This window comes from Lepidochelys olivacea (genome assembly GCF_965140295.1).
Source record: "Lepidochelys olivacea isolate rLepOli2 genome assembly, chromosome: 1".
In the NCBI taxonomy this organism is placed as follows: Eukaryota; Metazoa; Chordata; order Testudines; family Cheloniidae; genus Lepidochelys; species Lepidochelys olivacea.
Genome location: NC_140411.1, coordinates 40,858,295 through 40,874,234, shown reverse-complemented (window position 1 = coordinate 40,874,234; position 15,940 = coordinate 40,858,295). Strand labels below are relative to the sequence as shown.

The following is a 15,940-nucleotide window of genomic DNA, read 5'->3' as shown; positions in this document are numbered from 1 at the left end:
GAAGATACACTAGGACTGAAGTTCAAATTAGTACAACCGGGGAAAACCCTCTGGCTTTATCATGAGCGATCCTTGGCTGTTGTCTTAAAATTACTCCAGCCATTATTACTGACTTTGGAAAGTATCTACCAAGATGGGATGGATCTAAGTAGTGAGGCTGGTGGATTACTTTTGCTACTACGTTCAGAGAAGACTCTGCCATTCTCTTTCTTGTAATTCTACTGTTGAAACCATTTGGGTCATTAAACAATGCCATCCAGGCATCTGCTACAACAGTAGTAGATCTTTGTCCAGCAACAGAAGCTACATTTGGATGAATCAGAGAGCTATCCATTGAAAAAGTACTGGAAGAAGCAAAGACTTCAGTCCAGAAGTTGACTAATGAAGACATTTATATTGAATCCTTAAGTGAAGAGGACAAGAAGTGTTTGTTAAGACAACTGAAAAAGTACACAGACTTGATTCTTAAAAATCTATAACAGCGACTTCTAGATACTACTCAACCTCTACGTAGCTTTTACAGATCCCTGTCCTATAAAACACTGACAGTTGAGCAGCGTGAGGCACTACCAGAAATGGGGCTGCCATGTACTCAGGACAGAATAGAGAATTTGAACACAGAGTTGAATATCATACGACAAATGAATGAAGATTTTACTTCAACTTCTTTTTTATTTTGGCTCTAACCGATCTTTGTGTTATGTTTCCTAGGATGAAAGAAGTAGGAATTCATCTCTTGCTACTCCCAGTCACAACAGCTACAGCTGAGCATTCTTTTGCATCATTGAATAGAATTTTGTGTTCTGAAAGAAGTCGCCTTCTGCCTGATCATATGAATGAACTAATGAGCATATCAATTGAAGGAATGGAAGTACTGTACACACAAGAAGCCACCAAAGATGAACGCATTGCATTCAAGAAGTTCATTAACAGAGTTGTGCAAAATTATAACAAGAAACCAAGAAGGATGTAGATGTAGTGCTTCATAGAAGGCTTGAGTAGCCAACTTTAATTTGTGTGATGATTTTAAAACATGAGTTAAATCTAATAAAATAGTCATGAAACATTTTTCCGTTTTTACTATGGTGCCATACAGCCCACCATCACCCTCATGGTCTCACCCCTCATCAGCCCTGCCCCCTACCCCGTATATTTGAACGCCCCACCTAATTTCAATTCCTGGGGAAAACACTGCCCGGGTGGCTCTTACTACAGTCTAGGGCTGTGGTTCTCAAACTGTTGTACTTTCACATAGCAAACCTCTGAAGTGTAACCCCTCCTTATACATTAAAAACACTTTTTAATATATTTTAACACCATTATAAATGCTGGAGGCAAAGCAGGGTTTGAGGTGGGAGGCTGACAACTTGTGACCCACACCCCATGTAATAACCACGTGACTCCCTCGGGGTCCCAACCCCCAGTTTAGGGTGACCATATGTCCTGTTTTGGCCAGGACAGTCCCCTTTTAAGCCCTACCCCGGACTTCCCAACTTTTTTTGGCAAAAATGGGCATTTGTTCATCATCAGTTGGCAAGAGCAAATGGGACAAATGCCCAGTTTTGCCAAAAAGGGACTTGGGGCGGGGGCAGCTCCACGCGGGGGGGAGGGGAGAAAGAGGGAAGGAGAGGGGCTTTGGGAGTGCAGCTCTGCACAGGGGGAATATGCTCAGTGCTCACCCTACCACAGCTCCTATGTGCCTCTATCTGGCCTGGCCAAAGGACAGGGCCCCAGGAGGAGAGAGAGGAGGAGGGTTGGGGGTGGGGGACGGAGTTCTGGCCTGCTTGAAATGAATCAAATTTTAAAAGCCTCTGATATAAAAAAAGATTAAGGAAATTTGTTATACACCATCGCCATCTACTGGGTACCAGTGGAAGTAGAAAAGACACTAAGAGCTGAAATCTCAGCACCCATTTGGCACATGCCCAACAAGAATCAGAGAGTACATAAAACTGAGGTCACCATGTGCTCGAGAGCGTAGACTGAATCTAACACAAGAAGCTGCAGAATCCAAAGTGCAACTGATGCCTGGACTAGACATATGGAAAGGACTCTTCCCCCTCCCAGGGTTAGGAGGATAAGAGGTAGTGAGATTTCTTTTCAAAGATTAGAAAGGGAAAAAAACCCTTTAATATAAATAACTGCACGTTATCTTGCTGAGTCTACACTCCCTAGTGATACCTTAGGTAACCATATTTTAGATTTTAACTCCTTTGTAAGTCCAATCAAATTGGCGTAGAGATTTTCGTCACACGTTCTTGTCAACTGCTGGAAATGGCCCACTTTGATTATCACTACAAAAGGTTCCCCACCAACCCCCGCTCTCCTGCTGGTAATAGCTCACCTTACCTGATCACTCTTGTTACAGTCTGTATGGTAACACCCATTGTTTCATGTTCTCTGTGTATATAAAATCTCCCCACTGTATTTTCCACTACATGCATCCGATGAAGTGAGCTGTAGCTCATGAAAGCTCATGCTCAAATAAATTTGTTAGTCTCTAAGATGCCACAAGTACTCCTTTTCTTTTTGCTTTTAATATTGTAAACTTGTCCCTTTTGCACCAATCTAGCCAAAAAGAAGTAACCGTGCTCTTTAAAATGCCTTACAGACAAGTGCACCTTTGCACTTGTGATAAATGTGTTAGGTACTAACAGATTGAGAATTGTTGATCCATAAGTAAATGTAATGAGAAATTTTGGTAATTTGCATTGTTCTCTGGTATAACTACTGAGCCTCAACTCTGGTCTGTGATAATTGCTTGTAAGACCATATTGTGTTGTAGTACACACACTTGGCTGTGTCTACATTTGTGTCGGGAACTGTTGATTATTTATGTTAATGTGATTCTGGTGAATTAATAAATTGTTGATTGGTTAAGAATAAGCAAGTGAGCAGTACTTCTCAATCAGGAAAGTTGACCTGAAAAGAACCTAGTGTTAAACTAATAAGCTAACATTACCTGGACTCCATGGAAAGGGTTTATCCTATTGGATTCTATTACATATTGGTAAACATAATTTGTTAGATTTCAACTTTAAAAATCTAACAGGAATGCTGGCAAATTCGTAAACTGACCCCCCTTTCACACTTAATATCAAAATACATTTTTTCTTTTATGCTAGGCAGAGGGATTACCTGATGCTCTCCATACTGGGCCCAACAGAGCAATCACTGACTTCCAAGGGAGTGGGATCAGGGCCACAGTTTTCATTCTTCTCAGTGGTATCCTCTTTTTCCTTAATATCATGCTCAGAAGATGAGCGGTTTTTTTCACCTGTTATCAAAATACGTTACTTGGCATATTTCCTTCTACCTGGTTTACTTATGTTTAACATATTAATAGCTCAAAAATCAATAATGCTACTTAGCATTTACAAAGTGCTTTATATGTTCAAAGAACTGTATGGATGCTAAATAATTAATCATCACAATACTCCTATCAGGTAGCTAAGGTAAACAGTAGCAGGTTACAAATAGAGAAACTGAGGCAATGAGCTAAAATTATTTGGCCAACGTCCAACAGTGAGTCACTGGTAGAGCCGAGATTAGAACTCAGGGGCTCCTGACTCCTAACCCTGCGTTTATTTTTTAAGACCACACTGATCCATAATATTAATTTATCCATGAGATACTAAATTCTGCATTACAAGGAGTTCAGAAAAGTATAACAACATCTTTACTACAATCTTACGGAGGGGGTGAACACCACACAAAACTCACAGATGACAATTCATTAGGAGACACTGCTATCACCAAAAAAGCAAAAAGAAATAAAAGTTACTTAGAAGTGTTTAAAAAAGGGGGAGGGGCAATAAAATAATGAATGGGTCTCAGTCTGAAAAAAAAAATTGAAGACAATGTATGAGGGGACTAATAACCTAAAACAGATTATTTGGACTATTTTCAAATTCTTGAGTAGTCTCTCAGTGTCACTACGGACCTTTTTTGCTTGTATTTTTTTTTCTGAGTAAAATTGAAGTCTGTGTATCTTAATTATAGTATGTTCAAACCCTTCTTCCATACTCATTGCTGTTAATTTCATACTTCTACTATTACATCCTGTTCTCTAGATTTCATAATTCCTCAAAGTTTGTTGCCTCAGAAACTAACACCTTTCTTTGTAGCATTCTGTTAACCCAATATTTACTAAAAAGAAAAGGAGTACTTGTGGCACCTTAGAGACTAACCAATTTATTTGAGCATGAGCTTTCGTGAGCTACAGCTCACTTCATCGGTATGCATCCGATGAAGTGAGCTGTAGCTCACGAAAGCTCATGCTCAAATAAATTGGTTAGTCTCTAAGGTGCCACAAGTACTCCTTTTCTTTTTGCGAATACAGACTAACACGGCTGTTACTCTGAAACCTGCCAATATTTACTGTTGAATCAAACTAAAGCTTCTAGCTAACTACAAGTGATATTTTTTCAGTGGGTTCAAAAAGACTGTCATGATTGAATTTATTATTTTACCCATATTCCTGATTCAGGGCCTGATCCAAAGCCCGTTAAAATCAATGGGAAAAACTCCACTGTGGTGTGGTCCATTATGCCCAGCTTCTTTTCTGCAGCTACTATTTATATTACTTTTCTGCAAACAGCCATTGTTGCTAATCCATTTGAAATTCTAAATTCTAAATTAAATCTTCCTCTCCAAAGTAACCAGCCCATAAAAAACTTCACTAAATACACTTACCGTAACAGCTTGGCTTTTGATCAGAAGTACCTTCCAATGATTTACTAGACTCATAGTCATCAATCTGTACAAGTTTTCTTTCTTCTGCTGATTTCCATACAAAATCAGCACTTACAATGGGGAGTCGATACTTCTCAATAGTTTTCAGATGATAAGAGCTGAGTACAGCAACATTATCCACAATGACATGTGTACACTAAAAACAAGGTTAAAATCACAGCCATTACGCAGATGCAAAAATAGGTAACTACTGCAGTTTACTAGTTCGTTTACTCAATACTAATTTCCTATTAGTAAACAACATAGTGAATGCCAGTGAAAATGAGGTCAATTCTGAGGCTAAAATAGAGAAAGAACAAGTTAAAAATTACTTAGACAAGTTAGATATATTCAAGTCACCAGAGCCTGATGAAATACATCATAGAATACTCAAGGAGCTGACTGAGGAGATATCTGAGCCATTAGTAATTATCTTTGAAAACTCATGGCAGATGGAAGAGATTCCAGAGGAATGGAAGAGGGCAAATATAGTATCAATCTATAAAAAGAGGAATAAGGACAACCTGGAGAATTACAGACCAGTCAGCTTAACTTCAAGTACCTGGAAAGATAATGGAATGAATAATCAAGCAATCATTCGCAAACATCTAGAAGACAGTAAGGTGATAAGTAACAGTCAATGAGCATTTGTCAAGAACAAATTGTGTCAAACCAACATAATAGCTTTCTTTGACAGGGTAGCAAGCCTTGTGGATGGGGGAAGCAGTAGATGTGGCATATCTTTTCATAAACAAACTAGTGGAATATAGCCTAGATCAGTGGTGGGCAACGTGCAGCCCATCAGGGTAATCCGCTGTGGCCCACGCCGCTTCCCGCAGCTCCCATTGGCCGGGAATGGCGAACCATGGCCACTGGAAGCTGTGGATGGCCATGCCTGTGGATGGTGAATGTAAATAAACTGTCTTGTGGCCCACCAGTGTATTACTGTGACGGGCCACAGATTGCCCACCACTGGCCTAGATGGAGCTACTATATGGTGAGTGCATAAGTGGTTGGAAAACTGTTCCCAGAGAGTAGTTATCAGTGGTTCACAATCAAGTTGGAAGGGCATATCGAGTAGGTCCTGCAAGAATCAGTTCTGAGTCCAGTTCTGTTCAATATCTTCATAAATGATTTAGACAATGGCATAGAGAATACAATTATAAAGTTTGCAGATGATACCAAGCTGGAAGGGGTTGCAAGTGCTTTGGAGGACAGGATTAAAATTGAAAATGATCTGGACAAATTGGAGAAATGGTCTGAAGTAAACAGGATGAAATTCAATAAGGACAAATGCAAAGTACTCCACTGAGGAAGGAACAATCAGTTGCACACATACAAAATGGGAAATGACTGCCTAGGAAGGAGTACTGCAGAAAGGGATCTGGGGGTCATAGTGGATCACAAGCTAAATATGAGTCAACAGTGTAACACTGTTGCAAAAAAAGCAAACATCATTCTGGGGGTATATTAGTAGGAGTGTTGTAAGCAAGATACGAGAAGTAATTCTTACCCTCTACTCTGTGCTAATAATGCCTCTTCTGGACTATTGTGGCACCCAGAACTGGACGCATTTCAGGAAAGATGTGGACAAACTAAAGAAAGTAAAGAGGAGAGCAACGAAAATGATTAAAGGTCTAGAAAACATGACCCATGAGGAAAGATTGAAAAAATTGGGTTTGTTTAGCCTGGAGAAAAGATGACGGGGGGGGGACGGGACACAGTAACAGTTTTCAAGAGTGGGCCTGACTGTTATAAAAAGCCAGTCAGCTGTGAACCAGCTGAGTGGTGAACAGCAGAGAGGCTAACAGAGGGAGTTTGCCTGGGATCTGTCTGAGAGGAGGTATGCTAAGGGCTGCATTAGAGAGGCTGTGTTGGTGAGTATCTGAGTGTCTGTTGTGGGGACAGTTTGACCTGTGTTTGCTTGATTGTTTGAAAAGTGTGAATTGGGAGTGCTTTGTTCCAGGTGAGCTTTGAGTGGGCCTGACTGTTATAAAAAGCCAGTCAGCTCGAACCAGCTGAGTGGCAAACAGCAGAGAGAGGCTAACAGAGGGAGTTTGCCTGGGAGTTCGCCTGGGGAGAACCCACTGAGGCTTACATCTTGCTGGCTTCTCTGAGTAGTTACTACAACTCCTGAGGAAGCTCGTAAAAGGAAAGTAATATGGATGGGGAGCGTTCAGCTGTTGTGACCTGCACTGGATGTGCCATGTTTGTCTTTCTTCCACAGGACAAAAGTGACTTTGTCTGTACAAAGTGCAAGTGGGTCTCCATATTGGAAGAGAAGGTTCAAGGTCTGGAGAAACAAGTATCGACTCTGCGTTCCATAAGAGAAACTGAAGATTTCCTGGACAGACATCAGGATATGCTTCTACGGGCACAATGTTCTGAAGATTCAGAGCAGGCTGCACAGCGGGGACAGGAGGACGGTGAAGAAATTTGGCAGCATGTGACCTCCAGAAGAAGAAAGGGGAGCGTCCATGTACCAGCAGTGCAGATACAGGTAAGCAACCGTTTTCATGCTCTCTCCATAGGTACTAATGCGGAGAGTGGACTGGATGATACATCTGAGGGAAGGGAAAAGAAGGAGACTCTGCCGACTGGAAGGCATGAGATGCACTGTCCTAGGGTTGGGGGTTCCATGACCACTGCTCCCAAGAGGAGGAGGCGGGTGGTGGTGGTCGGGGACTCTCTCCTCAGGGGGACTAAGTCATCTATCTGCCGCCCTGACCGGGAAAACCGAGAAGTCTGCTGCTTGCCAGGAGCTAGGATTCACGACGTGATGGAGAGAATGCCGAGACTCATGAAGCCCTAGGATCGCTACCCCTTCCTGCTTCTCCACATGGGCACCAATGATACTGCCAAGAATGACCTCGAGCAGATCACTTCAGACTACATGTCTCTGGGAAGAAGGATAAAGGAGTTTGAGGCGCAAGTGGTGTTCTCGTCCATCCTCCCCGCGGAAGGAAAAGGCCTGGGTAGAGACCGTTGAATCATGGAAGGCAACGAATGGCTACGCAGGTGGTGTCGGAGAGAAGACTTTGGATTCTTTGACCCTGGGATGGTGTTCCAAGAAGTAGGAGTGCTAGGCAGAGATGGGCTCCACCTAACGAAGAGAGGGAAGAGCATCTTCGTAAGCAGGCTGGCTAACCTAGTGAGGAGGGCTTTAAACTAGGTTCACAGGGGGAAGGAGACCAAAGTCCTGAGGTAAATGGGAACGTGGGATATCGGGAGGAAGCACAAGCAGGAGAGCGCGAAAGGGGAGGGCTTCTGCCTTATACTAAGAAAGCAGGACAAACAGCAAGCTATCTCAAGTGCCTATACACAAATGTACGAAGCCTGGGAAACAAGCAGGGAGAACTGGAAGTCCTGGCACAGTCAAGGAATTATGATGTGATTGGAAAAACAGAGACTTGGTGGGATAACTCACATGACTGGAGTACTGTCATGGATGGATATAAACTGTTCAGGAAGGACAGGCAGGGCAGAAAAGGTGGGGGAGTTGCATTGTATGTAAGAGAGCAGTATGACTGCTCAGAGCTCAAGTATGAAACTGCAGAAAAACCTGACAGTCTCTGGATTAAGTTTAGAAGCGTGAGCAACAAGGGTGATGTCGTGGTGGGAGTCTGCTATAGACCACCGGACCAGGGGGATGAGATGGATGAGGCTTTCTTCTGGCAACTCACGGAAGTTACTAGATCGCAGGCCCTGGTTCTCATGGGAGACTTCAATCACCCTGATATCTGCTGGGAGAGCAATACATCGGTGCACAGACAATCCAGGAAGTTTTTGGAAAGTGTAGGGGACAATTTCCTGGTGCAAGTGCTGGAGGAACCAACTAGGGGCAGAGCTCTTCTTGACCTGCTGCTCACAAACCGGGAAGAATTAGTAGGGGAAGCAAAAGTGGATGGGAACCTGGGAGGCAATGACCATGAGATGGTCGAGTTCAGGATCCTGACACAGGGAAGAAAGGAGAGCAGCAGAATACGGACCCTGGACTTCAGAAAAGCAGACTTTGACTCCCTCAGGGAGCTGATGGGCAAGATCCCCTGGGAGAATAACATGAGGGGGAAAGGAGTCCAGGAGAGCTGGCTGTATTTTAAAGAATCCTTACTGAGGTTACAGGAACAAACCATCCAGATGTGTCGAAAGAATAGTAAATACGGCAGGCGACCAGCTTGGCTTAACAGTGAAATGATTGCTGATCGTAAACTCAAAAAAGAAGCTTACAAGAAGTGGAAGATTGGACAAATGACCAGGGAAGAGTATAAAAATATTGCTCGGGCATGCAGGAGTGAAATCAGGAAGGCCAAATCACACCTGGAGTTGCAGCTAGCAAGAGATGTTAAGAGTAACAAGAAGGGTTTCTTCAGGTATGTTAGCAACAAGAAGGTGGTCAAGGAAAGCGTGGGCCCCTTACTGAATGGGGGAGGCAACCTAGTGACAGAGGATGTGGAAAAGCCAGTGTACTGTCTTCACGAACTAGGTCAGCTCCCAGACTGCTGCACTGGGCAGCACAGCATGGGGAGGAGGTGACCAGCCCTCTGTGAAGAAAGAAGTGGTTTGGGACTATTTAGAAAAGCTGGACGAGCACAAGTCCATGGGGCCGGATGCGTTGCATCCGAGAGTGCTAAAGGAGTTGGCGGATGTGATTGCAGAGCCATTGGCCATTATCTTTGAAAACTCATGGCGATCGGGGGAGGTCCTGGACAACTGGAAAAAGGCTAATGTAGTGCCAATCTTTAAAAAAGGGAAGAAGGAGGATCCTGGGAACTACAGGCCAGTCAGCCTCACCTCAGTCCCTGGAAAAAACATGGAGCAGGTCCTCAAGGAATCAATTCTGAAGCACTTAGAGGAGAGGAAAGTGATCAGGAACAGTCAGCATGGATTCACCAAGGGCAAGGCATGCCTGACTAATCTAATCGCCTTCTATGACGAGATAACTGGCTCTGTGGATGAGGGGAAAGCAGTGGACGTGTTGTTCCTTGACTTTAGCAAAGCTTTTGACACGGTCTCCCACAGTATTCTTGACAGTAAGTTAAAGAAGTCTGGGCTGGATGAATGGATTATAAGGTGGATAGAAAGCTTGCTAGATTGTCAGGCTCAATGGGTAGTGATCAATGGCATGTCTAGTTGGCAGTCGGTATCAAGTGGAATGCCCCAGAGGTCGGTCCTGGGGCTGGTTTTGTTCAATATCTTCATTAAATGATCTTGAGGATGGTGTGGATTGCACCCTCAGCAAGTTTGCAGATGACACTAAACTGGGAGGAGCGGTAGATACTCTGGAGGGTAGGGATAGACAAATTAGAGTATTGGGCCAAAAGAAATCTGATGAGGTTCAGCAAGGACAAATGCAGAGTCCTGCACTTAGGACGGAAGAATCCCATGCACCACTACAGACTAGGGACCGAATGGCTAGGCAGCAGTTCTGCAGAAAAGGACCTAGGGGTTACAGTGGACAAGAAGCTGGATATGAGTCAACAGTGTGCCCTTGTTGCCAAGAAGGCCAATGGCATTTTGGGATGTATAAGTAGGGGTATTGCCAGCAGATCGAGGGACATGATCGTTCCCCTCTATTCGACATTGGTGAGGCCTCATCTGGAGTACTGTGTCCAGTTTTGGGCCCCACACTACAAGAAGGATTTGGAAAAATTGGAAAATGTCCAGCAGAGGGCAACAAAAATTGTATGGGGGTGGGGGGGTGTGAGAAAACCTGGATTTGTGCTGGAAATGGCCCACCTTGATTATCATGCACATTGTAGGGAGAATGGTTACTTTGGATGAGCTATTACCAGCAGGATAGTGAGTTTGTGTGTGTGGTTTTTGGGAGGGGGGTGAGAGAACCTGGATTTGTGCAGGAAATGGCCCAACTTGATTATCATGCACATTGTGTAAAGAGTTGTCACTTTGGATGGGCTATCACCAGCAGGAGAGTGAATTTGTGTGGGGGGGTGGAGGGTGAGAAAACCTGCATTTGTGCTAGAAATGGCCCAACCTGATGATCACTTTAGATAAGCTATTACCAGCAGGACAGTGGGGTGGGAGGAGGTATTGTTTCATATTCTCTGTGTGTATATAAAGTCTGCTGCAGTTTCCACGGTATGCATCCGATGAAGTGAGCTGTAGCTCACGAAAGCTCATGCTCAAATAAATTGGTTAGTCTCTAAGGTGCCACAAGTACTCCTTTTCTTTTTGCGAATACAGACTAACACGGCTGTTACTCTAAAAAAAATTGTTAGGGGACTGGAACACATGAGTTATGAGGAGAGGCTGAGGGAACTGGGATTGTTTAGTCTGCGGAAGAGAAGAATGAGGGGGGATTTGATAGCTGCTTTCAACTACCTGAAAGAGGGTTCTAAAGAGGATGGATCTAGACTGTTCTCAGTGGTAGCAGATGACGGAATGAGGAGTAATGGTCTCAAGTTGCAGTGGGGGAGGTTTAGGTTGGATATTAGGAAAAACTTTTTCACTAGGGGGGTGGTGAAACACTGGAATGCATTACCTAGGGAGGTGGTGGAATCTCCTTCCTTAGAAGTTTTTAAGTCAGGCTTGACAAAGCCCTGGCTGGGATGATTTAGTTGGGGATTGGTCCTGCTTTGAGCAGGGGGTTGGATTGGATGACCTCCTGAGGTCCCTTCCAACCCTGATATTCTATGATTCTAAGTACAATAAACGTTACAATGAGGAGGGTGAAAAATTATTCTCGTTAACCTCTGAGGATAGGACAAGAAGCAATGGACTTAAATTGCAGCAAGGGAATCATAGAATCATAGAATATCAGGGTTGGAAGGGACCCCAGAAGGTCATCTAGTCCAACCCCCTGCTCAAAGCAGGACCAATTCCCAGTTAAATCATCCCAGCCAGGGCTTTGTCAAGCCTGACCTTAAAAACCTCTAAGGAAGGAGATTCTATTTTAGGAATTAGGAACTCATTTTCCTAATGTCCAACCTAAACCTAAACAAATTGCCTAAGGAGGTTGTGAAATCTCCGTCATTGGAGATTTTTAAGAACAGTTTACACAAACACCTGTCAGGAATGGTCTAGTTATTACAGAGTCCTGCCTTGTGTGCAGGGGACTGAACTAGATGACCTCTCGAGGTCCCTTCCAGTCCTACGCTTTTATGATTCTACACTAATCCAAACAAAAATACAAGACCTAATGCAAGACTTGTCATTTTGTGTGATGCCTTCCCTTGGTGATGAGGAGAAGAATAATGGCCTGGTAATTTTTCTCCTGGAAAAAGACTACCATCAAAAATGACACAGTAAAACAAAGTAAAGGTGGAACATGTGGTCCTTTTGTGGACAGAAAGGATATTTCTCTTAATTTTTATGTGTCACCTAGAGATTACAGTGATAGATACATTACAACTGCACTGATAAATAGAACTATTTATATTAAAACTTCATACATGAAAGCACTCTCACTCACTCTATCTGCATCATTTGTGATTTTTCTGCCAGAGGCAAAAGTTAACCTTCTTCCATGTTCATTAGGGGGAAAAAAAGTGAAATATACCTCATGATTTAGCACAAAATAAATTATTCCACCATTTTCTTTAATGCATGTTCTCAGTCTATTCTTCTCCTGAATGGGTAAATGTTTCATTTTAAGAAAGAACACACAGTTTGCAAAGATTCCCACAGTCATCCTATTAAAAAACAAACAAACAATGTTTTAATTCACAAAACTTCCAGAATTTCCTTGCATACCATACCCCACCCAAGTGACCTATCACCAAACATTACAGTCTTGTCTACACTAGGGACATTCAAAAAGATTGCACTGTTATTTATACTCTTTTCAGTTCCATCAACAAGGCCACTCTGAATTGGTTTTAACCATAGTTTCTGAAATGCTGCTGAACAGTGTCTGGCCTGGTCTAGACTTGCAGATAAATCATGTTCCGAATCAGTTTAGCTGCACCTGCTGCTCACATCTGTTATTAGCAGTGGGCTATTTTCTTATCTTAGACAAGGCCAAAATGACTCTGTCTCTTATTGACAGAACAGCATTACAGTACATGCAAATTCCTAGAGCCCTGCGGGGATACAAAATGTGTATCTGCATCCAATCAGTGATCCGCAAGCAGTGAGCACATTGGAAAGTTGGCGCATATAGCTCCAGCCCTGGAGTCGGTGTCTATACAAGGAGCCACATATTAACTTCTGAAGACCTGCATGTGACTCCAGAGTAGGGTGACCAGATAGCAAGTGTGAAAAATCGGGACAGGGGGTGTGGGGCAATTGGCACCTATATAAGACAAAGCCCCAGATATCGGGACTGCCCCTATAAAACCAGGACATCTGGTCACCCTACTCCAGAGCCACAGGTTGGCCACCCCTGACATAGGGGAAAGTGAAATCCACATGATATTCACACAAAATATTATGAAAAATTCCCACTTTGTCACATTACACACAAAAATACTACATTAAAAGAACAATATGTTTGCAAAGTCAAGCTCTCAGAAGTTAGGAAATGCCCAAATCAAGCAACCTTAATTGAGCTTCTTTGTGTGTATACATTATGATCACATGCTACTTTTCCCACACTATTTCTGCCTCATTCACTGCACAGGATGGACTGTGCTCGGTGATGAATCAGTATTGCATAGTTAAACCACTGCCCATTTGTTGAAGCAGTTGGAATGAGTGGAACAATGGAAATCTTCTGAGACTATCTGAAGTGGTGAAAATCTTACCAGATCAATAGAGCTCTTGCCATTTTGGTCCCTTTGATGTGAATAGTCATATAATTTCAGCACTGTCAGACTCAAACCTTAGACTGAACCTAAACTGGATTTGACTGCAGTTTCCACAGTCCATCTCAAATCCCCCTCTGAGAATGTACAGTTGCCAAAAAAAGGATTTTCTCAATATAACCTCTAGAACAGACTGTGGCCCGCAACCCCCTTTTAAAGTTTGATGTCATACTGACATTTAGAAAAATAATGTACCATATTTGTGCAGCCAGAGCAATGAGATTATTTCTAGAGTTTAAAGTAAATGAAAATAATTACAAATGTCTATCTAGCCAACACACCCAGATCTGATCCCGCAATTCAAGAAACAACCCAAACAGATGGCAATAATTCCCAAGAAAGCACCAAAAAGGGCATTCCATATTACACTTTCTCTGTCAAACTACTTACTGCTCAACTAGAAAAGAGAGAAGTTTCTTAAAGAGATGAGGCCTGCAAATACAGTTAACATCTGAATCACCCAGTAAAGAGAGGAGGAAGTGCAAATCCCAGGGGAGGAAAGATTTCACTCTCCCTCATCTTCCCCCTTATTCGTCTGCAACCTAAATAAGAAACACACGTCTATAGATGTAAAGAAGCACCCGAGTCCACCCCTAGACTAAAATCTAGTGTTACAGAGTGAGACAAACTGGATAAACTCACTTGCTGGGAGCGAGTTTCCTGCCCAGAGGGATCTTCCGGTATCTGCAAAGATGTGTGACAGAGGCTGCGCGTAATGACTGGAGGGGGTGGAATGTTCTCCTGTTCCAAGGGTACTAAAGGGAAAGGCCTGTCCAAACGGCACAAAAGACAGCACTGACTGCGAAGCAGACGATCAACCGAATTGAACAAGAAGCAGGTTCTCCGACTGGGGAGCAGGAGCCGCACCGGAAATGCAGGTAGACGGCGATATTGACAATGCAAGTGAATTCTGGGGCATCTTTTAGGGATTAGGAAACTGAATCCAGCCCGCCCCTGTTTCATCCCTCTGGAGAATACAGAGTGGACGCTACAATACTGGGTTTTCCGCCGCTGTTTCTTTCGCTTTGTTGATGGGTGGAGATGATTTTACTCTCTCTTTCTGCGTCTATGACAGACTCTTCTCCACCCATCTCCATAAGGAGAGACTTCAATACAGACAGCAAAATCCTCCCCCTGGCTAGTGACCCAAATACATGTTTGTTGTATTAGTTTTATAAATATAATAAAAGCATAATAGTGTCACTCATCAGCCAACTATGTCCTATTCCAATCAGGCACCTTTATTTAGGGATCAGTTTGCTATTAAGGATTAACACAAAAGGGTTTGCATTTTACTTCCACACACAGATTTCCAAAATCAGTCTAATCTGACCAGGTATTTTTACCTGATATAGGATCTGAATTTAGCTTGTGCTCTTTGACGAATTTTAATGAAGGGTTTGCCTCCATTTTTTGGAGCTGCAAAGCTTCACAATAAGGGTCCATCCACACTATGCAAGTAACTCATTGATGACAATGGTTGTCAGCAATGAGCCTGACACCAATCACCTGTCAACTGAAGTTGAAAAGGATTTGTTTACTAGACAAGGCAGCTTTCCCCAATACTGTTATGCAAAGGTATTAAACTGTTTTCAATACCAGATGAGGCAAATGAGGGGACATGTGAGGGTGGAAGCAAAGGGGAATCTGTTGCCGACAATCATTGGCTATAATCCTGCTGCAATCTAAATCCATGCTAGTGGGCCTCCACAGAACCCTATTAACCTCAATGGGATTTCATGAGGACATTGAGATGAAAATGCAAGATTGGAGCCATTGTTAACAATGGGGTTTGTTTTGTTTTTAGCATAGATGAGAAGTCAAAGAGAAATCTTGGTAGGCCCACAGGGTTTTCATTATAAACAAATACTGAAGGCAAATCACTACAATAATTTATTTAAAACTTTATAACAGAGAATCCCAAAATTCAGTAGTTTCAAAAAAGGATATAAGGTAAATGTGGAAGTTCTTGCCTTTTACACAGTGCTAACTACACCATCAGTGGTACAGTGTATGCAGTATGGGGAACAGTCATTTAGAAAAGATGTAGACAGACTGCAAACGAAGGATAAAGAAAGGTTTATGGACAGGTGCCTGCTGACAGTGTGTGCGTGGGGGGGGCACAACCCCCAAACAGCTGGAGTCAAGCCCCCCACTCTTCTGAGAGCCCTTCCCGTTCTGGAAAGCAGCAGCCCTTCTGTGAAGCTCCCAGATGTTCCTCTGTCTCTTCCCCCCAGAGTTGAAGCAGCAGCAGCAGCAGCTCCCAGTGTTCCTCCCCTTCTGCCTCTCCCGCTCCCTGCCCCAAGCAGGCCTGGCTCAGCTGTTCCACAGGGAGGGGCCCTGTGGCACCATGTGACCCTGTCTGCCTATGCTTCACCTCTGTTTAGACTGGAGGGAACCACACTTGGAGGATATATGGAAGAAATTGTTTCATGTTCTCTATG

At 43.2% G+C, this 15,940-nt stretch overlaps 2 protein-coding genes across 3 annotated transcripts in view; one reads left to right on the top strand and one right to left on the bottom strand.

Moving 5' to 3' along the window:
* Window positions 1-14,221, bottom strand: part of PARP4 (poly(ADP-ribose) polymerase family member 4) — a 116,199-nt gene extending 101,978 nt beyond the window's left edge. For both annotated transcript variants that reach the window (XM_084616344.1, XM_084616345.1), the window contains exons 1-4: window positions 14,139-14,221; window positions 12,251-12,383; window positions 4,696-4,891; window positions 3,139-3,277 (exon numbers count right to left, since the gene is read on the bottom strand). In XM_084616344.1, the coding sequence (XP_084472470.1) occupies window positions 3,139-3,277; window positions 4,696-4,891; window positions 12,251-12,382 (467 nt within the window). In that variant the 5' untranslated portion in view covers window position 12,383; window positions 14,139-14,221. The remainder of the gene's footprint in view (window positions 1-3,138; window positions 3,278-4,695; window positions 4,892-12,250; window positions 12,384-14,138) is intronic.
* Window positions 14,222-14,262: 41 nt separating this feature from the next.
* Window positions 14,263-15,940, top strand: part of CPAP (centrosome assembly and centriole elongation protein) — a 31,263-nt gene continuing 29,585 nt past the window's right edge. Inside the window, exon 1 of the mRNA XM_084616371.1 lies at window positions 14,263-14,374. The gene's annotated coding sequence lies outside the window, so the exon portion shown is untranslated. The remainder of the gene's footprint in view (window positions 14,375-15,940) is intronic.